This window comes from Apteryx mantelli, chromosome 15 (genome assembly GCF_036417845.1).
Source record: "Apteryx mantelli isolate bAptMan1 chromosome 15, bAptMan1.hap1, whole genome shotgun sequence".
Taxonomy (NCBI): domain Eukaryota; kingdom Metazoa; phylum Chordata; class Aves; order Apterygiformes; family Apterygidae; genus Apteryx; species Apteryx mantelli.
In genome coordinates, this window is record NC_089992.1 from 2,451,568 (window position 1) to 2,479,027 (window position 27,460).

General features: G+C 44.4%; 1 protein-coding gene across 3 annotated transcripts in view; it reads right to left on the reverse strand.

Annotated features, from left to right (window-relative positions):
- Positions 1 to 2,936: 2,936 nt before the first annotated feature.
- The window catches only part of SMAD3 (SMAD family member 3), a 78,816-nt gene continuing 54,292 nt past the window's right edge, over positions 2,937 to 27,460 (reverse strand). For 2 of the 3 annotated variants that reach the window (XM_067305237.1, XM_067305239.1), the window contains exons 2-9: positions 26,347 to 26,540; positions 25,331 to 25,465; positions 24,563 to 24,637; positions 22,658 to 22,708; positions 15,365 to 15,577; positions 13,866 to 14,003; positions 11,327 to 11,471; positions 2,937 to 7,905 (exon numbers count right to left, since the gene is read on the reverse strand). In XM_067305237.1, coding sequence (XP_067161338.1) covers positions 7,782 to 7,905; positions 11,327 to 11,471; positions 13,866 to 14,003; positions 15,365 to 15,577; positions 22,658 to 22,708; positions 24,563 to 24,637; positions 25,331 to 25,465; positions 26,347 to 26,540 — 1,075 coding nt within the window. In that variant the 3' untranslated portion in view covers positions 2,937 to 7,781. The remainder of the gene's footprint in view (positions 7,906 to 11,326; positions 11,472 to 13,865; positions 14,004 to 15,364; positions 15,578 to 22,657; positions 22,709 to 24,562; positions 24,638 to 25,330; positions 25,466 to 26,346; positions 26,541 to 27,460) is intronic. The other variant, XM_067305238.1, reaches the window with a different exon arrangement.

Below are 27,460 nucleotides of genomic sequence, written 5' to 3' on the forward strand. Positions count from 1 at the left end.
GGAGAAAAAGCTACTTGTGTGGAGTAACAGTAATGCGTATCTCAGACAAAAGCGATTACTCCCATGGTATCTTGGGCTCATGAACAGTTCGTCCTAGATCTCAGCCATTAGCAGACGACAGCCCAAACCACGAGGGTTACACCCTTCACTTTCCAAGGCAGGTGCCGTGGTGTTAGACTCTGACTGGTTCCCAGTCTTCATCGCTGCCACCACCCGTGAGGCCGTGGTGTTGCCCCTTGCAAAATAAAAAAGAGATGCAGCTCAGCCTGCACCAGAGCGGTTACCTTCGCGAACAGCTGACCCTCCAGTCTGATCTGGGCCCCGGGCCAGGCAGGGGGAGTCTGTGTGACAGCTTTCTACCAGCACCGAGTGCTGCTGTTGGTACCTTCACTCATTCACTCCATCCTGCTTGCTGCCCTGGAGAGCTCGCTTCCTTTCCAAGGCGTCACAGCCTTCCTGTGGATGTAGTTATCCACTGCAGGCAGAAGGGATCTGTGTTAATAAGGCAGCTGTGGACATGAGTGCTGGGGGGGGCTGGCTCCCCAACCCACGAGCCAGCAGGCAGCCAGAGACCCCCCAGCTCGTTCTGTAGTGTCCCAGTTGAACGTGTGACACTGGAGGTGCAACATCAAACGTGAAAAGCCAGCTCAAGACTAGCCTTGGAGCATCTTGGTGCTGGCTTTTAAATGCTTCGTGTTAGCAAGAGAGCCAGCGAGGACTCAGCTGCCTGCAGCAAACACTGCCCAACGCAACAGAGCTTCCTGCAGAGAGAGAAGCCTTGTCCTTTAGCCAGGAGGAAGCGTAGAGAAGGGGCTCAAACCTCAGCACAGAATCAAGCATCTCGCAAGTCTAAAGTCAGAGACCTCCAGCCCCTGCTTCCCTAATTTCAGAATAATTGATCTGCTAGCAGGGCATTCCCAATTATGGTCTGGTATTTAGGCGTTACTGTACAAGCCAGGCTGCAGTTCTGATGACGTTCTCCAGTTACACTTGCAAGAGGACTCTCCTGCCAGGACAGATCAACCGTTCGTTACCCAACGTTTGCCTAAACTGAAGCCTTCATGGAATGTTGATTCATGTTTTTTTGGACAAGGCATTCACATTTTTCTTTTATTATCAAATTTGTATTTCACTTCAGCTTCTCATTTTCAGTGAAAATGAGAAGTCTGTGATACTGAAATCCATGAAATTAGAAATGATATATTTGGGTGACAGCTAGCAGAACTCGCAGTGCAGGGCTTAAAAGCTCGGAGCTGATTTACTACATCACACTTGCATTTTGGCAACCCCAGTATAAAACCTGGACAAAGCCCTTTTATTACCACATTGTTGGAAAACAAAGTGGAAAAAGTTTTCTCGTAAATCCTCTGTCAGAAACAACAACAACAAAAAACCATTTTACCCCTGAATTTCAGTGAAGCCTTAGGAGGAGCATTAGGAGGTCAGAGAATTAGATCGAAGCGTGCCTTGGCTTGGTTAGCGCTGCTCGTTGGAGAATGCCCTCTCCCTGACCAGCCGAATGCCAGCATGTAAGCATTTTTTTGTTTCCAAGTATGGCACATGACCTTACTACCTGCCTTCTCTTGAAATAGCTGCTACACTAAACATTTCTTGGCCCAGGCTCACCCCTAGGTGAGGGTAAGTCCACAGCATCCAGGTTTCTACAGCGTTTTACTGCTGCCTGGGGGGTGCAAAGGATGCCGCTACCGCGTAGCCGCCACCGTTCAAGCTTGGCTGTTGTTAATTCCTGACTACGGCGATTGCTAACGACGCTGTCCTTGAGCGGCAGGGAGGAGCAGCGTCCCTGCTGCATCGACTTGAGAAACCTCCTACACCCAGGGGCAGCAGCCACATATACGGCTTGGGAGATTTGGATGGGAAAACTTTTTCCACTAGGAAGGTCACACAGCCCTGGAACAGGTTCTCTGGGGAGGAAACGGGTGGAATCTCTCTCATTTTTCAAGATGTGGCTGGACAAAAATCAGGGCTGACCTGGTCCCGTATCAAGCAAGAGGCTGGACTGGAGACCTGCAGTAGTGTCTTCCAAGATTTTTTTTATTTTGTGAAACAGTGGGGCACTTTTAGTTATAAATCAACTCTGAGAGAAGTCACTTTTCTCAGTAAGGTAACGCATGGATTAGACGGGTGCCACTGAGCTGGAACAAAACATGCACACTCCCAAGGGAATTTCAGTTCAAAACCATGCTAACTCTAGTATCTTTGGATAGTTACAACACTGGTACTACTTGCATGTCCATGTCAATATGAACTGCTGCTAAAGAACATCTCTCAGCCAAAGCACTATGGCTTGGAGACCACATTTATGCCCGGCCACCTGTGTGCCTGTTTTGGAGAAGTGGACAACTGAGTTGCCAAAACCATGACTTCAGCCCGGGTCTAAAAAGATACAGATCCTCAACATACAGACATCAGTGGTATTTTAGGGTCTGCCTCGTGACAAGACGCTAACTGATGATAAAGCACTGAATATTTCACTGCGGTTCCTAGGCTTCTGATAACGGAGTTTTCCTAATTCACAGCCCTAAGGTGAAAGTACAGCTACGGATCAGTATGGCAAGCAAAGAGCAAACATTTGGCTATGTCTGACTTTTCCAGCAATTTGACAGCAAATCCTTTAAGCCACAATGCTCCTCTTCTACTTACCTTTGAATCCCTTTAGTTAAAAGAACCTGTAAAATTTTTGTTTTCATTTTTTTTTTTTTAAGGTACCATTTCTGGCCTTAAATTCATGATCAAAACCACAAAAAGAACGATGGTCTTACCTGTAACCGAGCTCTTATGTACATTAGTAGGAACATCCTTAGTTACCTAAAGATACAGCTGGCTCTGCCTTCCCTCTGGTTTCCAAAACTCCAAATGCTTTGAGTTTGTATCTTTAAGTATATTTTTACAATATCCTTATTTGCTCATGAGCCTCAGTTTTCAAATCAAAGTTTATTAAAATGTCAAAAATAGAACTTACAGTTTCACATATATAAGAGGGCATACATAATACAGGCCTTTAGTAACAAAATAGGTGAATAATGCTTAACAAGCTAAAGCATGTAGGTGACATCACCAGTCATTAACATACAATCTCAGGTTAAGAAAATCTAAACGCTAATGTGAACATGCTCATACATATCTAGCAAAGGGGGGATAGTTCAGTCGAGAGGGAAGGAAGGAGGCTGCCTCCCTTGGGACAGGGAACTAGATGCATCTCGGCAGCAAAAACTGGTGCAGATTTCTCTAGCATCCACATACTGGAGGAAACAGAAGATGAACCAAAACTTTTATAGAGAAATATCTTCTTTTCCTTTTAAAGCCTCATTTGGTTGTTCATAAATCTGAAAAAACCTGACGAGCACAATTCAAGGGCCCATCTGGGAACCTGACTTGTTGCTAAAACATAAAACAGCGACTCAGGCAAAGACTGCTGCAGAAGTCCTTATTTTGTTTCATTTGCCAGAGTTGGTTGCTCAGTCCTGAGGTGAGTCTCTTGCTCTCACATCAGTAACTTCCTAATTTCTAGCAATCACCAGAAAGGAACATATGAAAGATTTAAGACTCTGAATCCTTAATTGCCCTTCCTGTTAAAAATTAAATATTTGATTCATCTGAGTATTCAGAAAGACAACATAAATACAAAAGCATGTACATAATAAAAAAAAACATATATTGAATTTCTTAACCATACCGCTCAATCAACTACTATATAGTGACTAATTATTTCTCATTCTAGCTTACCAGCTTATTTGTGATACTCCGGTTCCTCCTACCTATCCAGTACCTTAGAGAACTAGGAGAGCTCACAGATGTTTTGTGGTACGGCTGAAGTCCTTCACTGAGCTGCGTTCTTCTTGTTCCTTCCTTGTGCTTTTTCCATTAGTAAGCGGCACAAGGCATGGATGGCAACACTTGCTGCTTGAGATGGAGATCTGAATGTTCTTCACCCTGTAAAGCAGTCCTCCGCACGCTTCCCAGTGCGTTGGTCCTTAAGGGAAGGGGAAACTAAATTGCTCAGCTCCTTCTCAAAGGTCACCCCTCCCTCACCTTTCCGTGGCAAAGAGGAGCAGCCGGAGCTTTGAGGAAATTTGATACGATCAGGTTTCTCCATCTTTGAACATATGCATGCTGATTCCTGGTAATTAAATCAGAGCGGATAGCACTGGATTACTTCTAAGACAAGCTTAACACAGAATACACACTGCAATTCAGTTCAATACATTAATAATAACAATAATAAAAAAATCACCACAGTCATTTAAAACCACAAGGCCATCAGTATCATCTGCCAGCAGCCAGGCCCTTGTGTACGGCTACACCGACTAAAAAGAGTCAAAGTTCCTGCTAGTGACTCTCTACTTGTAACAAAAATGTATGAAATCCTGACAAAACTAGCTAAGACTACCACTAAATGAGAAGATATTCCAGTACAGATATGTAATCTAAGCCAGGGTGTGGTTGATTGCATACATTTGTGCTACATATCGAAGCTACTTTAATAAAGTTTTAGAAAAAAAGGTAAAAACAAGAAGCAGCCACGTGCAGCTTTGGGGCACTGCTGCCTGCAATAACCCGCAGCCAAACGCCACCTCTTCCCCGCGTCGGCGTCCGCACGAGGAGCTCGACTGCGCACGCTGCGGCTCCGCCGGGGAACGGGCTTTGCTCCGCACAGTCCGCTCAGCTGGAACGGGCCTTGGATCAGACCCCTGCCCTGGTCTTTATCTTCCCGTTTGCTGCACGGTACAGGACTTTCCATTTGACTTCATAAGGTAGCTTCAGAAACCAAAAAACTTTTATGAATTAGTCAAAAGGCAAACAGGGGGGAGGAGAGGAAATTAATAGTTTAGTGGGGATAATCTTCTCCTCTCTATTTTATCTAACCACCGCTAGACAGGCTCACATCTTCCATCTGAAGTCATTTTACTTAAGGGATGATGAGGTGAGATTAACCAAAGTTTACACGCCTCATCTGAGCCCTGTTTTCCAAGAGGCATGGATTAATGAAGGTTAGCGATTTACCATCCTTCACCTACTAGGGCAGACAAATGTGGGTCAAAGAGAAGTCCAGATCCAATCTGTGACTGGGCTGAGGAGGCGATTCTGTGTGCAAACTTTGTATTAAAGCTGGGGTTTATTCCAGCTTGCAACCTCAGGGGCCGGCAGGGCTCCTGCGCACACCAGCGAGGGCAATGAACGCTCTGACACTGGAATTTAAGGTGACGTTTTTGTTGCTAATGCACAAGGCACCACCGAGTCCAACTTCCTCCAAGATCATGGAGATAATGAAAACAGCCCAGTAAAATAAGCAAATACGACTTAAAGACGCTCAGGGAGGAAACCTGGGGCCGTTTTTACACAGCAGTTTTTTCTCTCTAAAACAGCAAGTCAAATACTTTCACAAAAGTCGGAAGTGACTTTTGTTTGCAACTGAGTTTGAACCCTACAAATGAAAGTATATGCCGAACCAATCCACAATGACAGTCAGACCTACTTTTTAAGTGGCTAGAAAATACTGTTTTATACAGACGCTCTTCTTGCACAAGTCCATGCAATCAGAGATTTAACTAAAACCAGACACATTGCAAAAACTAAGAAAATCCTAGAAAACCTCCAGTGCTATAACGCAAGCCTTGACGCACAGTGAAAACTCCAGTCAAAATCCCGCAGGAGGATATTCAGAAGTGCCTGTATCATTCAGGAGCACAATTGCCAAAGTCTTCCTCAGAATTTACATTTCATTTATAAAATGTCAGCTCTCATTTCCAGAAGAAGACTCTCCTCTAAAGCATCCCTTTCTTTGCTTGGTGAGACACACGCTGGCAACGAGCCTTCTGCACCGGCTCTGGAGGGCGAACCCAGCGGCACGGCCGCCCTCCAACCTCTTTCGGCGGAGCCAACGCAGCAGGGCAAACCGCGGAGCACCGTTCCTGCGCCCCCGAGCAAGGGGTCTCTCTCTCTCTCTTGCCGATGTCTCAGGTCCACGAGCGTCGTTTCTGCAAACCGAGGAGCCGGGCTGAGGAACGGCGTGCTGCCAAAGGAACAAGCACATCGGAAAAGCCTCGCTAGACAGACAGGCAGGTACGTGGAAATTCCTGATAAGTGTTTGAAACGATACTACAAGTCGGTACCCCGTTATGGGAGCCGGGCTCTGAACCCGCAAACCTCTGAACCTGGCACGCAGGAAAACTTCCACTGAACTCAGTGGGGCCGCTCGCGTTTGCGTCTAGGAGCATAAAAGGTTGCAGGACTGAAGCCTTAGCACAAACCATTGCAAAGTCCATCATGGTCTGTCCTTCCCAGAGCCAGATCTAGCTTGTGTGTTTGTCTTTTATATATTAAAAAAAAAAAAAAAAAAAGATTTCCATAGGAAATTCTGATTATTGTTTTCTCCCCTTCCCCTTCTAATATTTTGGCACAAATGCACATGATGTTTAACACAGATATAGAGAAACAGATAACTGGATAGCACTGACACAGTTATGAGACTTATTTGGCAAATCTGAACCACAAAAACAAGTGCTAGGGGTTTTTTCCAGTTGTGGAAGTTGTTTGTCATGACAGTTGCTGCAGGGAAAAAAAATATTAAACAGTCTGGAGCATGTATATTTAAAATGAACATTTTATAATACATGTAAATACACTCTCCCAATTTCTCCAGGCAAAAACACATCTCAGAGCATTTTAATCAGCTGAAATAAGTTTTCTAACAGAGGTTTTGTGTCTGAGATGTCCTGGTTCATGAGCAGTCGTACGTGACAGCATGGGATGATCTACTCAACTGCGCTTTCTGAGAACGGCAGCAAGGGCCCGGTCGCTTCCGTCCCCAGAGCAGACCTGGACACTGAATTCACTAAGCCCCTAAGACGTAACGAGTGGCAAATACCATTCAACATATTGAGAAAATAGAACACAAACTTTCTGTAGTTAATGCAAACAGACTGCACAATAACGAAGGCTTAACTTATCCAGCAAGAGCTCCCCACGCCACGGCATCCCTCTGCGAGCAGCGCTAGTCAGAGTCGCCGCAGCAGTATCAGAGGGAGCCGTAACTTTGGCCTTCTGCTTCGTGCAAATCCAGTCTGAGACAATCGACCAGCTGCATCTCTCGGGCACGAAGCAAGACTCTGCCACCTTGCTAGTTGTCCAGCATGGGAAATTCATTCCTTTTGGGAACATTATTGGGGGGAATTAGTTTTTGTGTGTGCTTCAAATGCTTCCTTTCTCCCCCGCAAGCTGCTGCAATCCCGGAGAGGCCAGAGGTGCGCATCAGACGGAGACAGCATCGCACGCGCAAGAGTCGTCTCGATGTCCCGGGGTATCTGGCTTTTTGGAGATGCTGCGTGACAGGCGACCGGAGCTCTCCAAGGCAAACTGGGGGTCTCCCTGGGGCCAGCCGGTGCCAGCGGCTCCTGCGTGCTCGGAGCAGCATGCAGCGAAAGCCTGGACAGGCACAACAGGCCTGGAGGCAGAGCGCTGGCTTCCCTCCGCGGAAACGAAGTCCTGTTTTTCACCACGATCAACTTCAGCTTCAAATTCTAACCGCAATGGCCCACGGCATTGTAACCAAAGTGCTAACAGTTTCAGTGAAGTGGCTTAAATGGGCATTTAGTTTAAAAACAAAAAACAAAACAAAGAAACCCCGATCTTTTAGCAGATTTTTTTTCCTCATCACTTCAGTAACTGGGAATTTGTTTATTATGCATTTTGCTAAGGGTTAAACCAATTCCATTTTCCAGAGTCTTTGTCCCCCACCACCACCCCCAGGAGATATTTCCTTAGGAGACACTGGAGCAACGAATACTGGGGGAGCCCATTTGTGTAAGGACCTTGTCTAGCCATTGCAAAGGGCCATTAAGATGCAGTTCAATCCAGCAGGGAGTACTGGTCACAGTCTGCCGCCTGCAAGAAAGAGCGGGGGGGGGGGGGGGGGGGGGTGAGAGAGAGGGGGGAAAAAGAAAAAAAGTGACTTACAAAACTTTACAAATGTGAAGAGGTTTTACAGCTACTGAAGCATTCCTTCCTGCTTAGACAATAGTCTTGCATGTTAGGCCAAAGGAATGTCTCTCCCTTCTACAACATGCTTTTGGCCAATGTTGCCAACTTCTTAAAAAAAACCCAAAAAACAAAAAAACCAACAAGAACCCCCCCCCAAACTACCTTTTCTCATGACATCTCTTATGATCTCAATGGAGATATTCACTGTATAACCTATTTACTGCTTAGATTTCTGAAAACAGGCAGCATCTGCTCCCCTGAAGAGAAAGGAAGGTGTTTCTCTAAGCAGCACTTTTGGGTATATTCTGCAGACCTTTCCTCTCCTAATTAGGTAGAAACGTAGGCAGTTTCCCAAATACATTAAATTTCTCTATGTATAAAATCGGGGCACTCTCCCTTCACCATAGATTTAGGTTCTAGCAGACCGTGGAAGAGAGGGTGATCACCACTCAGCCGTCTATATCCCTTGCGCAGCCCTGCTGAGCCCTGCTCCCTTTGCTTAGCATCTCGTCCGCACAGAGGAGAGCCTGCGGGGAGGCGCCGGCAGGCGGACCCTCCCGGCACCCCAGGGCCCCCTTCCCTCCCGGGATGCCACCGTGCACGTCCATCCGGCACCGTGCCGCTGGGCAAGGGCACTTGCGTGGAAGCAGTTTTGCGTTTCATCGGCTGTATAAAAACAAGCAGAACTGCTGCAGAGCCTTAAAAGCGGCAAAACTTCTGAGAGCAGCAGAAACCCGGTGTTAATCCATGCATTTTAAAATCCCTCCGGAGCGGGGAAGTCCTGGCGAGTGGCCGCACAGCACACTTCTGCTTTCCACCGCCGTGATGCACCTTTGCCCTCTGCCATCTGCCGCTCTGCTGCTTTCCTCGAGGCCGGACGCCAACGTGGGGCACACGGAGCCCCTCCGGGCAGCAGAGCAGGGAGATGGGGAGGAAGGGACGGGACGCGAGGCCGAGGAAGAGGGCACAGGACCCCCTCTCCTCCGCAGGAGCCTTGCTGCAGGCAGAGAGGCAGGGACAGCTGTTGTGGAGGAGGAGGATTACGAAGGGAGAGAAACAGCCTGGAAACAGCCTTGTTTTGCACCCTCCTTTCCCACAGAAGCTTGTCCTTGGGATCGCTGCTTGTGAGAGGGCGACCGCAAAGCCCGCGGGGCTGGGGAGAAATCGCTGCTGAAAGGGGCAGACTCCGCGCGGAGGGGCTGCCTGGCGAGGGGACCGCCGCTCCGTCCCCCCCGGCAGCGGGAGGCCTGGGGCGCTCGCCTGGCTGCGGGCTGCGACCCGTCCCGTCCCCGAATCCCAATCTGTTCTCCTTTGATCTTAAAAGGGCAGCAGCTCCCTGCAGAAGCTGCTCCCACCCATTCGCCGGAGCTGGAGGCGGCCACGCGGTGCCGTGGCGCGGGCGTCCCGGCAGTCCACGCTGCGGGAGAGGGTGTCTCCTGAGCTTTCCGGGCAGGAGGGCCGCAGCACCTCTCGCTCGCTCCGGCAGCCCGAGCGAAGCATGCAAACCCCTCTGGTCCTGGAAAAAACTACCCGGCTTCTCTTAAGTTAACACAGGGCGTTTGAACCGCTGCCCGAAACCAGGTTAACGCCGAGCAGCTCAAGCGCTGTCCGAGGGGGCTGCTGCGCTTCTGCCCCCTGCGAATCTCCCACGGCAAACGTCACGCTGCCTTCCCGCTACAACGGCCGGCACCACCGCAGCCTTTCAGGAAAGCAAACCCGCAAAAGCTTTCCGTGACTCCGGTTTGCTTTTGCTCTGGCTCGAGGGAGGAGAACCTCCGTGCGACGGGCCGCTCACGCAGTCGGCTTCCCCCCCCTTCCCTCCCCAAAGCCCTGGCACGCAAAAGCACGAAGCGTCCCCCCAGCTCGCGCGCTCCAACGGCCGAGCGGCCGACCAGCCACTGCTGCAGCGGCGCTGTGGATGGGGCTCTCGCAGTAACGTTTCCGTAGATGAATCAGTTCAACAAATAAACGTGCTCTGACCAAGGCGATCAGATGTAGTATTTTGTGGCAAGGAAACGAAGGAGCGGGAGAGCTTCGGCGCGGTCAGCGCAAGCGTAGGGTTTCACTGACTGCAATACTCTAATGAGATAGTTGACTTTCCGTAAGTCACGCTCATCTGGATTTCATTAGGAACCGTGGCCGCGTGCCAGGGCTGAAACGCTCTGGCCCGGGTGCAGGACAATTTCAAAACAAAATGGACTCCAAACATCTGGAGAAATGAAGAAAGCGGGAGAGCACCGCGCAGGGCCCGGGCTCCAGCTGATGCTCCGGCATCTCCCCGTCTGCGGCAGGAGCTGTGCGAAGGGCTATCGCGCAGACGGCCTTGCTGCTCCGCCAGGCAGCGACCGCCCCACGGTTTTCAATTAAGGCCACGGATTTAAAGGGGAAAACAGTCGAGTATTTCCAATCCACTTCTGGCTTAAATCCTTCACAGCTTTTTCTCTCGTAAAACACCGCTCATTTTCTAACGAATTTCTTCTCCCCTACTTGTGCTACCAAACGCTCTCTTTTCCCCCCCGTTGTTACTCAGGGACTTGTGCTTGTTAATGCAACGGAGCGGCAGCAGTACGAGCTGGGGAGCACTCGGTCACCCTGCTCTCTCCGCTGTCCCTGCGCTGTCAGAACAAACACGTCGCTCCCAAGCACCAGCCCCTATTTGCCTCTTCTTTTTTACGTTCAACGTTCACTTGCAAAAACAGTGACCAGCGTCTCCCACTACCTCCAGTCACATTTAAACAACTATCCTAGAGCAGACACTAAGAAAAGGATGAGGAATTTAATTATAATTTTGCAACCACCATTAACTATTCTTTCAAAAGTAAATTTTCAAATCCATCTGCTTTTATTTCAATCCTATTAGTCCCTGATAAAAGAAACATCAAACCCAACCATAATCTGCTAGGAAACACTCACACTGACCCTGCCTTGAAAATGATGTAGCCATGAGACACTCAAATTTAAATCTAATTTTAAGGAAAAAAAAATGTAATTGCTCCTATGCAGTTTATTTGGATTAATCTTCTGTGCTTCAGGTAAAAAAGCTCTCTGTCTGTACACCACTGGGACCAAATGCACAGAGCCTTCCAGATACATCACATAATGCATGTTTTATGCAAACAGAATGGGAAAAATAAGATATGAGCGCTACACATTCTCAACAAATACAACCTATCTGCATTATTAAAAAGAGCACTCTGCTAATTCCCCCATCTTGAAAGCTGAATAAAGCAGCTTTGCAGTACCCTCCCAGTGTCCTAGGCTGTGAAATACATGAGTGGAAATAGTAAGCACAAACATGCTTCAAGTTTAATTCAAAAGGCCTGACCTGTATTCTGCTCCCCATCCCTTGACAAAGCTCATTCGAATCGTGCACATCCTGGTGAGCTGATACACCGCTTCGAAACCCTGATTTACAGACTGAGCCAAGAGAGCGGCAAATTCCTGGTTGTTAAAAATCTTCAAGTTACACCCTGTGAAAAAAGAACAAGACAAAAACAAGGCATTAGCTTAACTAGATTAAGAAATCACATTTCTTTCTGAGAATGGAAAGAAACTCAATGCTGCTCTCCCATGTCCCTAAACCATGTGATACTATACACAGATTGCTTAAACACAGCATTGCAGAAAAGGAATTAAAATTGCCACATTTCCATATGCTGAAAAGGAAAAAACCATGTTACAGGACACAGAATGATGAATGCTAGTGCTCCCAGAGCAGATCGCTATTTACAAGACCAGACTTAGGATCCCCATGCGGAACCTCTTTCTACCTCCATTACAATCATTTCCCTCATATTAAAATTTAAAAGTCTTACTATAACCATAATGCTCAACAGCGGCAATTGCTACAGAGCTTGAAATAAAGGAATGCACAAACTGAAAACAAGAACTCACTGGCGCTGGGTTTACGTGGTGTCCGTCAGCAGAAGTAATGGAGAAGTTATGAAGTGACACTGCATCTGGCCAGCCAGTAACCAGTTACTAGGGCTAAAAAGGCTGGTAGCAGAGCTGTTCCTGCTGTAATCCTCATTTGACTATGATGTGACAAAAGAATTTTCCATTAAAACTGAGGTTTTCCCCCAGTGTTTAGTACCAGCTGAAAGACTGAGAAAAACTCATTCAGCTGTTTTTAGGCTGTAAAGGTGAAATATAATCACTTTCCTAGGGGGTAAAATAAACAAACAAATATATAACTCTAAAAAAGAAAAGAAAAAAAAAAGCGTTGCTACGCTTGCTTTCTCCCAGATAACCAGAAACCAGTTCAGCTCTGAAACTTGGCACAGAACTAGCACTCATTTGGGATTACATATGGGCCAAGTCTGAAAAACAACCATTTGGACTGTGATGAGTTGTATTTTTTTAAGAAATTACTTCTGAGCATACTCTGCTGGGCTGGAGCATACTGTCATCTGTTTTGGGTCGAACCACATATAGCAAAGCGTAACCGCAAGCAACAGCTCAGCAGCTGCAGAATCAGCTACCCATTTTTGTGACCATAAAAGAGCACAGCCCAAGAGTCCTGTATCTTGCAGAAAGTTTCAAGGGAATGTGTGTCAACCACATGGCAATCTAAGGTGGGAAAACAGGAAGGATAAGAGCATCAGGGCCAGGCTGAGCACACAGAAAGAGCTATGGCAAGAAAAGCAAACAACTTGATCAGGACCAGGCTGCCAAGCTGTTTAGACTTCCAGGATTGGACGGGAACAGGTCTCTCCATGGCTGTGCATGAGAGGAGAGGAAAAACTAGCTCCTGCAAAACATGGGAATGAAGAAACTGCTTCAAAACCAGCAAAGATTTGAAGATGAATCTGAAAAGGCAGCTAAAGACTGTGGCAAAGTGGGGAGAGCTGCAGTCCAAGAAATGTGCCTTAGATGAATCTACAGCGGAAATGTGGGTTGTTTATGTCTTCAGATGTTGACTCCAGCTGGGGTGGACTCCTGTGATGTGGCTGGAGAATTAAGTCATGTTTGCAGCATTGGCAGCTGCTTCCTAAGCATCTGAGAAAGGAAACCCATTTAGATGGGCCAGAACTTGAAGTGCAGTTCTCCCCTCTAAAGAAGGACAATCTTTATTCAAATATTTCTAAATAAGAGTACTTGGTTTTTAAATATATACCTACTTTCAGCTGTAAAACATTAGCTTTCATAAGCCTACCTGAATTCCCCTTTGAAGGGCATCCTCTCATACTAGCTCTTGCATGTATCCAACATAAAAGTTTTTTTTTTTCCTAGACAGATGCAATAAATTTCTTTGTAACCTTTCAGCATACTTTAGACATATGTGTGCTGTAACCAGGACAACACGGTTGCTGAAAATGTGATTTCTCTAGAATAAAACTCATTCACAAAAGGGGAAAAAAAAGTGTTACTACACAGCAGAAAAAAGTACCAATTTGAAACTATTATAGGTAAATCTAAATAAAGAAAAATTTCTTACATATTTTCTTTTACTTAAAGGTACGAACACAATTATGAACACAATTACCAAGTAATTATTACTTGGTCTACAATAATGGACTGATAAAACGCTGCATGGAACAAGTGGCAGATTCTGCTCTCGGTTCTGCTCAGATCCTGACATACTGTTTCTTCCTATTTCCATGAATACAGGGCAAACAATTGTTGGAGCATATGTAGTAGCCTCCTTTATCAGTACCTTTATCCTTTATGCTAGAAAACAGGTCCTGCTCAAGCTGACAAGTTGCTTTATTTGCATAAAATAGGGTACAAGTTTCTGATTATTCTCAGGAGCAGAGGTCAGCAAATCCATGCCTACCTTGAAGAACAGCTCCCTGTCCATAGCAGGGCCCTGTTTTTCAAAGGGGAAGACTGTGCAGGATCACAGATAGAACATGCTCCCTTACCTGGTGGAATCTTGCAAACTGTTGCTGGGTGCCAGCCGTAGCGTTGGTTGCAGTTGGGAGACTGGACAAAAATGGCACTGTCACTAAGGCACTCAGCAAACACCTCCCCGCCAATGTAGTAGAGTCTCACTCCTCTTCCTAGAAAACACATGGCATAGTTGAGTTTAAAACTTGCATCTGCCAGAAGAAGAGTTGGTAGAGATGTAAACAACCTTCGCATCAGAGAGATCTCAAAAAGCAGCTAAGCTATGACTGACGGAAACTGAAAACCACCTCTTTCAGCCCACTGGACACTCCTACTATGGAGCGTTGCATTTGGTCTGTGAGAAAGCTAGGCTGAGGAAAGCAGAAGGACCAGTTTATAAAGTCAGAAATGCATTCTCCAGCTACCCAGGAGACCGGACTGCACAAACTTACCACCTCACAGACTGCTAATTCCAAACACAGGCACCTCTGATATTTTCCATATGAACCTTCTATCAGTTAACATATGGTTTTCAGCCTTCTCTGAAAGCCATCACAGCTGGATACAACTGTTTATTTATTTACTTACTTACTGATTTGGAATTAAATTATGCAACATTTTCAAACAACTGCCTTTTGCTTGAGATTACATGTGTATACAAGGACAAACATACATATCCCATACAAGTTCATACAAATTGTTAAAACCTCCGTTAATAAGGAAACAAATTTCAGGAATTCATCTTTGTTACTCAAATAAACGTCTGCTGTGGTCTTACATTGCTATTTACAAATCCTGCATTCTTTCTTCCATGGAGCATAAGGAACCTGCTGAATTTGAGGACTGATTTCAGATTCTTGTCTTTTTTTTTTTTTTTTTTTGGCATTAGAAACCATTTTAGTAACAAATAGGGAAAGATTCTCCCATAAAAAAGTTCAGCTGCCTAGGAGAGGGCATAAAGGGGAACAAAATCAGGACAAAAGTCAGGTTGGTTTTTGATAGGAGTTAACAGAAAACACAGCAAAGCATATGCACTTTTGCCTCTCATTAAAATTACATAAATCTGGGATATTCTATTTAGCACCAGTTTAACTGAGAACAAAATTGAGTCCTGGCTTGCGGTATAAGGAGGAGAAGTGGGAACTGAGGTGAAAAATCAATCAGCTAAGTTTCTGTGATGAGAACAGTCAGTTAGAAAATAAAATAGTGCAGGAGGGAAAAGGAACACACAAGACTTCCACTCACAACCATCCAAATTAAGTCCTGAAAAGTGCATGTAAAAGTTTAAATTCTGTCTATCGCCATTACATGGAGCAATTTTAGTGTTCCTAAGTGTCTTCTTTGTTCTACCTTTATGAAAAAATATAGCGGTCCTTTATGAAAGATCAGCCTGCTACACCACCACAGATACTCAAATATCGGAGCTGTAAAACCAACCAAGCTGTACGCCTGTTAGCTAACTGAAAAGCTCAACATGCAGAACTTCACCTTCCACCTTGAAAGCCACTGACTACCACAAAGAGATAGAAATTACCAATGTGTCGCCTTGTGAGTTCCACTGCTGCATTTCTGTTCACGTTAGACAGCAAACCGAGGCAGAAGCGCTCAGAATTCGATGGGTCGGTGAAACCATCCACGGTCATCGAGGGCTGGGAAGCGTGGAACGTCTCTCCCACTCGCTGGTTGAGTTCATAGTAGGATATTGAGCACCAGAAAGCTGGCTCGCAGTAGGTAACAGGCTGCAAATCTGCACAAAATGAGAAGCAAAATGAATCACAGGCCCTCAGGAGGGCAAGGAGGGGAGGTGGAGACTAAAAAGAGACTATTTTGAAATACTGTTCTGCTTCATTCCTTGGGGTCACTTTAACCACCAAGCTTTAATTACTTGACAGATTTTAATGGACTGCAGCTAGAAAGTTTTATCACCCCCGAAGCTTCTGGCATATGGAACAATCACAAATAGTCAAGATATTAGTCACTTAGTAGAGTGGGGTGTCCACTTAACTATCTTCATACTCAGAGAAAATTTTAAAAATAAACTTAGCTTTTCAATGAAATTTTTAGGTAGCCAGTACCTTAAAAAGAGAAAAGAAAAAGAGAGAGAAGGAAGAAATCAAGAATCGTAGAAATAGCAGGCCATAAACCTGTTTTAACAACACAGGTCTCCAGAATGCTAATTCTAGGCAGTTACCCCAAAGTAGCCAGCAATTCAACTTTGGCTCTGACTGTCTCTGTCACATCTCTCTAGCATCGATGAAACCAGTAGTTATTTGCAATACAAACCATATTACACAATGGTGGCATCCAAGTAATTTAAATATTAGATCTCTTCTTCCAGTCCACTTGATCTTAAGTTTCTAAAAGAAAATTCTTTACCCCAGTAGATGATGACATATCTCTTTTGTTGGGGTTACGGTTTGACTCTGCCTGTGGACCCAAGTGAAACTAGTTTCATGAGCAGGTTGAGGTTGAGGCAGTCTCAGGAAGACGATACTTCATATGCATGAAAGGTGGGACAGTCAAGAGGTTTTAAATGATTTGTTTAACTGTTCCCACTGAAACCAATGAGAGTTTTACTACTGATTTCAGAGGAGGAAGATTCATGTCAGATATTCTTGAAAATGCTGCATTAGATGGTGCCCACTCCTCTTGTAGGCCAGTAATCTGCTGAGCAGAGGAAATGAAAAGCAGACTAAGCTAACTGGTAAGTGCTCTGTTCCCCAGATTCAATACAAGTAATAAAAGCAAAAGAACAATTGCCCCCACCAAATTATCACCTAGTCTCCCATTCAAAGGGTGGCTTCCTAAAAACACAGCTGAGCAGCTTCCCATTCTGGCCACAGAGCTAACATCAAGCAGCAAAAAACATTGCCTTTTCCACAGGCTTCCACAACTACTGCTCCTTCAAAGCTTAGACCAAGCTGGGGCTTAACAGATCAGCTCCAAAAAATCAAAGACAGGGTTTTTACCTTCCCAGCCTCCTCTCACACCAAAGAAGGCCCCTACAGAGGTTTTAGAGTCATTTCTGACCTGGTACCTGCTGTTACTCTGTAACCTTTATCAATGGTTGTCCATGAAAATTTAGCCAAATAGGGAAAGCAATTAGCTTTCCTAGGGCCTGATAGCTGTATCCTCTTCAAGCCCCCACACAGCAGAAAAATGCAGCCTTTGCACTGCTGCAGCTGGACAATCTCTGCATATGCCTGAGGCAGGAAGATGATCTGTTACAGGTGTCCACAGACGCACCTGTAGCTGTGAGCGTAGCTGGTCGCATATCTCAAAGAAATAAACAGGACACCGTGGACCAACTACTTCCACCAGAATCCTGTGGTCCGACACCAACAGGACAGAACTGAACCCTCTTCTACAACCCTCAAACTACAATGTTTCGAGTATCCCACTGCTCTGGGATAAATCTACCGATTATAGGATTAGTGTGTCCAAATCCTTTCGCTTCTACTCAGTTCATTGCCTTCCCCTCTTTTCAGTTCCACAGAAAACCTTTTGTGGAAGTCAGGGTCAGTGATAAAAGGAGAGTCACCTTTCATTTCCCAAACTCACCGAAAAAGCAAGCATGAGCAGCTGATTGCTAAGCCTGCAGCCTAGCTCCAGCCACAACCCATGCTGATTTCTCCTCCATTACTGGGCAGTATAAGAGTTCCCAAAGTAGCTAATAATCAGAGAAAACCTTTGGTTTCTACCTCGTTACAAGCTCCGTTGACAGCAAAAAATAATTGAATGAAAGTGCATCTGGGGAGCTCTGAAGATCTGCTGAGGGTTACAGAGGCCATGAATTTTGGTGGAGCTTGTACCCATTCCCAGCTTCTTTCACAGATAGGCTCTATCTTCCCTTAATTACATCATCTGAAAGAAAAACACTCTCTCACAAGCTAAGCCTGATGTTTCTGCTCTCCTCCACACATTACACCCACAAAAGAAGTGCATCTTCCTGCTATGGAAGAGGATGTAATCCTCCAAGCATGAGCTAGCAGATGGCAGCTCAGTAGAACGGGGTGCCTACACCAATCTAAGGGATCTGATAAGCATAACTGTTGTTTCTTCATATTTTAAACAACTTTACAGCCTAAAGCAAGCCCCCCTCCCAATATACAGAGGTGATACTGAACATGTCCAGGAGTCACACAAGTTCACTTTATGTTTCTTCTCTATCATATTACATATTTGGTTGTCCTGCTAGAAACTGCCACCACAGGTACGCTCCAATTCCAGCCTCGTTTTATCAATCAGCAGCTGTGGCCTGCAGCAGTAACCTGTATAACTGATTCTGGGCTTCAGATGACTCCAGCGTGTTTTGCACAGAGGCACAGCAAATACCAGCACTAATCAGTCTGTTTAGGTGTGTCCACCTGCTTAAGAAAACAGAGACTGTTCCACATGACTGTGCTCTTACCCCACAGCAAGCACATTTCTAATTGATAGACTGCTCAGTTCCAGAAAAAGCAAATCAGCTTTGATCCTTTTTAGTAATGGCCTCAGGTTGGTGCTATTCAAGTTATAAAAGCACTGAAGCCTGTGTTGCTCTCTACGGTTTTGTAGTCCTTTCCTTCAGCAACCACCTCCGCTTGGTTGTGACTCAAGGAAACTGTGGATACCTCACTGAAGGGTGTATGGAAATTTCATTCCCAGCTTAATTTGCAACTTGAGGAAAGACACAAACCAACAAATCTTACTGTAGAGAAAAACTTGTCTCTAAAAAATGCAGCTGAGCTTTTAATGATGCTGCTTTCTCCTGTGATTTGTGGTCTCAGGCTTAGGCTTAAGCCATCGTGGAATGGGTGTGTCACCTCTTGTGTTAGATGTGTCCTCAACATTCATTTTGAATTTTATGGATTTACTGCTTGGGGAAAAAGTAAGACAGTGTAGTTCTGTCAAAACCAAAGTACCCAGAGGGCCGACGTAATCAACTCAAACATAATGCATTAAAATCAAGTAAATCCTGCCTGAATCTTCCCCACAATTCTGCCAAAGCACTTCAACCTTGTCTCACTCTAGCTTTGCTTTTACAAGTCCTGATTTTCTCTCATGCCACAGGCTCCTTATCATGCCAAATGCATGGGAGTTGTGCAATATCAGTAAGTGTCCCTTGAATATTGGCATGCTGACCATATTGCTTCTTCCCTACAAGATAAAAGTACTATCTGTTCAGCTGCAGAGGAGAAAAATTGCTGAGTGTTTTGCACATGCTACAGCATGTGCTCTAAGCATAAGAGTAGTTGTTACCCTACTTTTAGTTCATGCTTTTGATACACAGCGTACATTAGCAGTTTAATATTTGTTATACAACTGTGTTAGTTACAGCCTCATTAATTCCAACTCCTTCCTCGGAAACTAAAAAAACAAATAGGTGTGCATACTCCCTTCCCCTCTCTACTTTAGAAGGGCTGTCTCTTCACCGCTTTGGAAAACAGGGCTTCACCACAGCAGGTAACTGAGGCTTAGGGACTTGACCACAGGGCATGTGCTGATTTCTCCTGCAGCCTTTGCGTGCAGTCTGGTGCAGCGCAAACCTTGACAACGGGTTTCCTGTGCACCAAGGGGCTGCCTCGCTCCGCAGCAACAATACACAAAATACACACGCAGCCTCGAGCCTGGCCCCCGGCCAGCGTAAACTCCCTGACTTCATTCCCAGTGTCCACATAATGCTGGCAACCGTGCCTTCATTTTTGCTTGTTTTCTGTATTTTTTCCAGTTCAAATTTAAGTAATGCAGAAGAGCTCACTAGATATTTATAACTTCCATTTAAAGCTTATGCCTGACAACTAAAAGTTTGGACCAAAACTAGAATGCTTCCAAATCAAACACACAAGCTGAAAGGAGGGAAAAAAAAAAAAGCTAGTCCCAATCTGTTACCTTGCAGCACATTTTGTGTCTGTGAATAGAAAGATGAACTGAAATTCCCTGGGTTCCTTCATCCCATACTACAGTCTTACAGCTTTATACTGAAATACTTATATTACAGCTCAAAAAAACCTTGTGTCTGTTGTCCTAATCAGTTTGCCTCATGCTAGTTTATTAGCTTTGCAATTTTTGGGAATATGGCCATGGGATATAAGTCCAAAGTTCAGCTTACACAAAGTAAACTGTCTTAAAAGCGCCAGGTAGTTATGTTTAAACAAGCTGAGGGTTGCAATCCTGTGACATTATTTTCTTAATGGCACAACTGCAAAAAACCTGCATTCCACTGCTGAGAGCTTGCTAAAAGTTTTCCGGATTGTGGAGTGTTGTGTTTTTAAAATTTCTGTTCAATTTTCTTAACAAAACATACCAAAAAAGCCTGATAAGACCTCTGCAGATGAAAGTACAGCCCTGGACACTGAAGTGGTCTGTTTATCTATAGAAGTAACTGGCCCAGCATAAGCAGCAGCACTGCAGGCCAGCGGCCACGAACAGGTCTTCCCTCTAACTGGAGGGGGAACCTGCACAGCAGAGAAAAAGTTCTTCTCTCACAGCCTACGCAACCCCTTTCTGGCCTTCGGAGACTGTCGGACTGGAAGACTGATGAGCTGCTTGTGTTTTCAACTATGCGGCTATAAGCAGCTCCTTACTTTGGCTATGCTGCGCACACAGCACAGATGACAAATTTTTCATTGGACAGCTGTTAGAGTTGTTCATATATGTGACATTTCATTTAGTTTACAGGTTCCTTACGTGCAAAAATTTACAATAAAATGTTTAAAAGAGAGGTTCTCACTTTGTGGAAGTTCTTACCTAAGGGCAATAAATATGTGGTTTGTAAAACTTGAAAGGTATCCTTTAATGCTGATAAGTAAAAATATTTTTCTGATGCCTGCTCCCTAGACTACAAAGAGATTCCTTGTGGTTAACAAGTTTCGCCTGATCCTCTTTAGTATTTGTCACTGTACAGCACATCAGACATCTTACAGACCCATCAGCTGAGCAGCATGTGTTAATAGCCAGTGTCCTTGTTGGAGTGGTATGCATTGGGGCCTCTTTCCTAGAAACTCTTTTTCTCCTTACGTAAGGCAGATACCACAGACAACTTGCCAGGTTGGTTTTGTTGCATGTAACTGGCTTTATTTTTAGGTTGACACAAAGTGCTAGAAATTCTCAAATCCCAAGCAGCACACTTGAGCATAATGGATTCAAAAAAAGAAGAAGAAATCCCCTTCAACGGCTCCAAGATATCTATGAGTCAGCCAATGACTGACAAATTTTGGAGCAATGTCAAAGTACCCTCTGACAGGGCTAAAAGCATATGTAAGCTCTATGGCTCTTCAAGAGTAATCTCAAGTGGCCTGTGTCTGCTGGCTTAATGAACGTTTAGAGAACTGATCCTGCAGTTAGCCAGAGCTATGAGTGGTTTTTTTATGATTGGCTGTTGAGAGCAATTTCAAACAGGGTGAGAGCAAAAAACCGGTGAAGTTCAGGCCTTTCTTGTCCATAGGCATGAAAATAAAGGGCAGAGCTATTTGAAAAGATAACAGAGGTTCAGAGACAGCCACAAAACCTATAATAGTATCTCAAAGGCAAGTGCCCTTTTCAACAGCTACTACTACTTTGGCTTCCCTCTTATTTACTGTCTACAGCTTATGTGGTACAGCCACGACGTCAGAGGGTTAGTGCAGCAGTTAGGCCTGACTATGTTCCTGGTGCCCAGGATAGAGTTAGGTAGGGGAAGAGAACTCAGTATTGCACCATAGCTTGAATTGGATTGAAGAAAACTGTCTGGTCAGACGGAGAAATCCCACAGTGCATCCATGGTCTGTGTCTCACCTACCCTATGGCTTCAGGCTCCCTGGAGCGTAAGACCACGCGTGCACCTCGCAAACACCTCTGAGGCTCTGATAAGTGATCGCCTGTGACATCTGCCTCTCTCCACACGCTAGCATTTCTGCCCTCTCTTACCTAACTCTCTCCATTTATTTGGACTCTCTGACCACACAGCACCCAACTAGCCTCCTCCACCTTGCTCTGCTCAGTCCATGCTCAGTTTCTTGCTATAGTAACTTCTAAACACGGGCAATCAGCCGTTCCAGCGGGCTAGGGCACTGGGCTATCCCGATGCAGTCTAGGGCAAGTCACTTGGGCAGACTTACTCCATGGTCTGACCCCAACCCAGCACCCACGGTTTTGTTAGGACTCCTCAGCCACCTCCACACAAACGCTCAAGGCCATGCCTAGCTGCGCTTTGTAACAGCACTACTTGCTCTGCTGGGGATGCAGGTCAGCTCCCGAGCTAGGTTCACCTCAGGGTGCAATGCATTTGCTGCCCTTCAGCCAAGCGGACAGTTGCCTCAGCAGATTAAGCACTTCAGGCAAATCTATTTTTCTGAACCTTAGCTCCCCATCCACAATACAGAGATAGCAGCATTTGCCCTATATGGATGTGACACCAAGTTAATAAACATAAAAAACTATAAGGTACTCTGGTATATCATAATAGAGACCAATAAGCACTACAAATTTTAAAGTAACTTTCTAGATCACAGAATTTAATTTCAAACATATGTCCTTAAAAAAAAACAAAAAAACAAAAAAACAAGAACAGAAGACCTCCAGCAAAACTTGAAAACTCATCTAATCAAACCAGTGCATTTCTGTTGCAATCCTTCACTCATTCTTTCTGGTATTTGTCTGCCACCATTTCTTTTTTTTATTTAACTCTGTGATGTAAGCTCAGACTTATTTCATATAGAATTACTATGAGCCACAGGGATTAGCAGAAAGAAGCATCAACTGGGGTCACAACCTCATCAAAAGTGCACAACCTCAAGAAATAACATCATCATTAAAATGTCACTATCTTGACTGTAATTGCACTCAGTTCTCAGGATCACATGCTTACCGAGATTATTGTGTGCTGGAGACATAGGATTTGGTGATAAGTTTGGAGAACCTGAAAACCAAGACATTATAATTGTTAGTATGGTAACTGCACAATGAAAAATACACACAATCATCAGTGCTGCCCAGGCTTGTTGGAAGGGTATCCCGTTTTCTCAGCTAAACCTCATTTTGTGAAACCAGCAGCTTCTTTGATGTTGATTACTATTTACATGAGCTTACAATCACTGTTACTTACTATATCAACTTGCTAAGTCTGCAATACTGCTGAACATCTTCATAACGCAGCCACGTAGTCTTAACCCACCAAATTTCAAAACTAGGCATGCAGATGTCTGTTTTACTTTCACATGCAGTTACCAAAACTACAAGTTCTATGATGACAGTTACACCCAAACCCAGTTAGCTGGACATTTAAGAGCTCAATTTTGCATTGCCAGGCACAAAACACACTCACGCATAACAGTGCAAAACAAGTTTAACACGCTACTGCTTGGTGTCAGGACAACGGAATATTGGCTCAAGCTATGCAGGTTTGAGCAAACAATTGTCAGAATTTTTTCCCCAGTCATTTCAGTTTGGCCCACATATTTTGTGCGTATATTTACAGCATCTGCACCCAGAAGTCCAGAGCAAGTTTCACAGTCTCTGGATACCACACGTATGCAGAAAGGTGGCAGAGACCATCTTTCTTTCTTCCTGCACTGAGTTCAGCTGGCGTCTTTAAAATTTGTTTTTCTATAAAGTGGGAAGTCCATGACATCTGAAGGAATGTAAGAAAGGCAGAGGGAATACATGTAGGATTTGAACATAAATTGGGTATTTATAGCATTGTCTAGGCCAATCCCATTCCAGTACTCTTTCCCCAAAAGCCCTATATACATTCCAAATGCTAACCACATTACCAATAATTGTATGCACTAAAATGGATTGTGTCAATAGGCTTATGTTTGATGTAGACAAACAAACCCACACTGCCTTCTTCCATCTGTACCACTGCGGTGAAAGACTGTAAATCAGTCATCCCTCTTTTAGAATCGCACATACGCTCTACGGCTAAAGACATGCACAGAAACCCAGACATTTGTGTGCAGTATTTGCATTAATTAGGTTCTGCATGTCTGCATTTATTTAAGTGATATGTATTTACATATCCCTCTTGTAAAGCATCAACCCTACTAACAAGAAACGTGTTTTTGCTTTTCAAGCAAAAGTTCTAGAAATTAAGAGTTGGATTCAGCAATTCCTACTCAGAAGCAGTGACACCATTCAGATCAACAGGAGGTCTTAATAGACAGTTACTCCCAGAAAGATCAGACCTGCATGTTTAATTTTAAAGTGTCAACACAGCTTAGCATGAACACTGAGACTGGTGCCTCTAAATCTAATATAAAACAACTTGTTTTCTTGGCAGCGAGTGAGAACCTCTGCTTTTAACGTTCACTGGGATATACCCACTAACTGATAAAGCCCCTTAAAACCAATCCGCTAGTGGTCATTTCAAATATACTTAAACTGTCCATTTCAAAAGTAAACCACCAAATGATCAGAAAAATGCCTCTGTAGAATGTGCAAACTACATGCACAATTTTCATATACATACAGATGGATGGTCACAATACAAGGCAAACTATCATCCTTAGATGAATCTTTACTGTTTCAGGCTGCTGCTTAGTAGTATCTAATGATGGATGTTGGGGAGAACAGGATCATGGTGTACCTTTCACCAGCAGCTATAAAGCATGCAGTGCTATGTTCTACATGAGATGTCTGACTGCATTTGCACTCCTACAGGGATAAAATACCTCAAATCACCATCTGACCTTCAGTGCTCCAAAGAAAAAACTTTAAAAGTCTCTCTGATATGACCTAGAAAACTGCACTGAATGACAAAAAGATGACTTACCTGCATCCATGCTGGGGTTCATCTGGTGGTCACTTGTTTCTCCATCCTCACTCAAATAGCCTGGAGGAGGTGTCTCTAGAACCATAAAGAGTCAAACTGTCACTGCAACTATCTGCAAAGTCTGGATCGTAGACACTAGAAATATTTAGTTTGTTATTCACAGTAAACCAAAAAAATTGCATTAATTTTCTCCCTCAAGCTGCTGACAGTAGGAGCTGGCACAATCGGGATGATGGGCATATCATATCTGTGAATAACAGAGGAGGGGGGAAAAAGATCTCGGAATTTTCAGGCTGATAAAATTTTATGCCATGTAGGCAGTTTTCTGTCCAGATTCTTTTCCTTCTCTGGTGTGCAGCTGCATAGCTTGCCCATGCAAATAAGGTGTAAACTGCTTGTAAAAGAGATACATAACTGCAAGAGCTCAATTTCAATGGAAATTTACACAGTTGTACTCAAATTCCAATGACTGAATTTCATTCAAATCTAAACTTGTTACGGGAACATTTGGTTTTAGAATTCACAGTAAATTCTGGGTATGTACTACTGAGGGGAAGAGGTGAATTTAAAGCAAACAAAACAAAACTATAAACAGCACTGCTGTGTGTCTACATTTACAGCTTTTATCTATTTTGGTATGGGTTCCCACTCCTTAGCTTCATAGCAATGATGGAGACAAAGACTTTCCACTTCTGCTGCTTGGCATACATGCACACAATTCACTGTGCAGTATGTCCCTTTTCCCTCCATTTGCTGGATGGAAGATACCTGGAATGCAGTTGATCTGTGGCTCGATACCTGCTGGGAAGTTAGTGTTCTCTGGAATAGAATGACTATAATCGTCTAACGGCGGGAACTCAGCTGGAATCTCCGTGTGCCGAGGCACCAGCACCGGAGGTAACACTGCACAAATGGAAAGGAAAAAAAAACACGGAGAACAGCAACATTAACATCTTTAAAATAAAATGACGGAAACGCTAGGAAATGAAGAGAAACCAGTTTAGAGTAACACCCTTAATACATGCAAGAGCAAAGTCCTTAATCAAGGGACACAATTTGATATTTTCTTCTGAAATAACAACAGCAGCTAAAGATGCTATTCTTAACATATCTCAGCTGGGGATGGGGGTATTTGCTTATCTGAACACACCTAGTCTGTGTGTTTGCATCTTCTAGGCCAAATTAACAGATCTGTTTTGAAAACCATTTAAGAGAAGTTATACCAGGAGATTCAAAAGGAAGAAACATCCCATTAAATGTAACTGCAAGTTAGGTCTAGCATGAACATCCAGACTGGTTCTGCAGATTTGTACTGGCATACAGCAGAACTATCTGCAGGTACAGATGAAAGTCTCTTTCAGAGGCAGGAGGACAACTTCAGAACAGGAAGCTCAAATGCGCTGGGAGCTATTCGCAGAAATACTTCAACTTAACAGTAAGTTTAGCATTAATTTAATATCAACAATTAGGGAGACCTAGAACACTGCCAAAGTCTGTACTTTTATCTGCTATGTATGTGAGTTTGTTTGTATGCACACAACGCCACATTAGGAACCTGGCAATAACACAACCTCGGATCTTATTGATTTTTCAATGGTATTTCCCCCCACAGTGCAGATTCATAAGTTATTCTGCTGCATATAGTAAGAGACTGTCATCAATAATAGATTCGCTTTGGTTTTAAAACCCCAATCCTGCTGCTTTATTCCATTCTGAAACCCACTCATAAACTCCTTATGCTGGCACCGAGCAGCCGATGTGTCCACGCATCGGGTCTGCAGTACCTGGGGTTTCCACTCTTTGGTAATGATAGGGATTCACACAGACTTCATCCTTCTTCATGTTAAAGGCATACTCGCACATCTCCATGGCACGCAGCTCATGGTGGCTATGAAGGTCTGGCCACCGCCACAGGCGGCAGTAGATCACATGGGGAAGACCTTTTCGGTGAGATACTTGCAGCCGGCCATCTAACGATCTGCATTCAGGAGACAAAGATGATAATAATAATGCAGGTTGGCATTAATATGCACGCAGTAGTGACCACATCCCATCACACGCTACACAGAACAACCTAATGTGAAGACGGCAGGCTCCAGCGGGAGGCTCAAAGCACCGGCTGCCCAGCCAAAAGGCTGCTAGTCAACAAGACCCTCCGATGCAACGTGACAGCAAGCAGGCGTTCAGGTCCGAGCTGTCAGGCCAGGAAGCAAGTCTCTGAAAACTGAAAAATGTTTATTTTATAAGCAGCCTTGGTGCGGGTATATTAATTTTCTGAAAAGAGGTTAATTTGGAGGCAGTAGGAAAGCTACACCAAGTCCGAATGCATCAATTCATCTGTATTTGGGAAGCATCTATATGTGCACTGATGAGGATGCCACTCGCACGGCTCAAAACATTTTCTGCAGTGTGTGTAAAGGGATTACATCTAAACCCATGTGCTAATAAAACAGGACTTTTAAAATACAAAAAGATGTTAACTTCTATTTTGATATAATCATCCCAAACCCATGTAGGGACCCTTTCTTTAAATAGTGTTCAAAAAAGTTAAAAACAAGCAAATTTTCCAGTTTCATTTTCCATATTGCAGTTTGAAACCAAAAAAGACTTTTTCAGCATTGCTTGCTTTTGGTTTTACATCTGTTCTAGCCCGCGTCTCCTCCAACCTATAAAAACAAAAACTCATTTTGTACCGAATCCTGTCTTGCCTCAGAATAGCCTGTTCCTAGCAGACCCTCCTGGGAAGCAAGACAAATGGTTCAAACCCTCTCCAGCAGAGAACAGAATCGGAGCAGGGCCTCTTCCATCCTCACTGAGGGCTCCAGTTCCTGAGTTACTGAAGGAGAACTGCCCCCAAGCAATTTCTTCAAAGTCTACCCCTTTGCTTCCCTTGCTTTT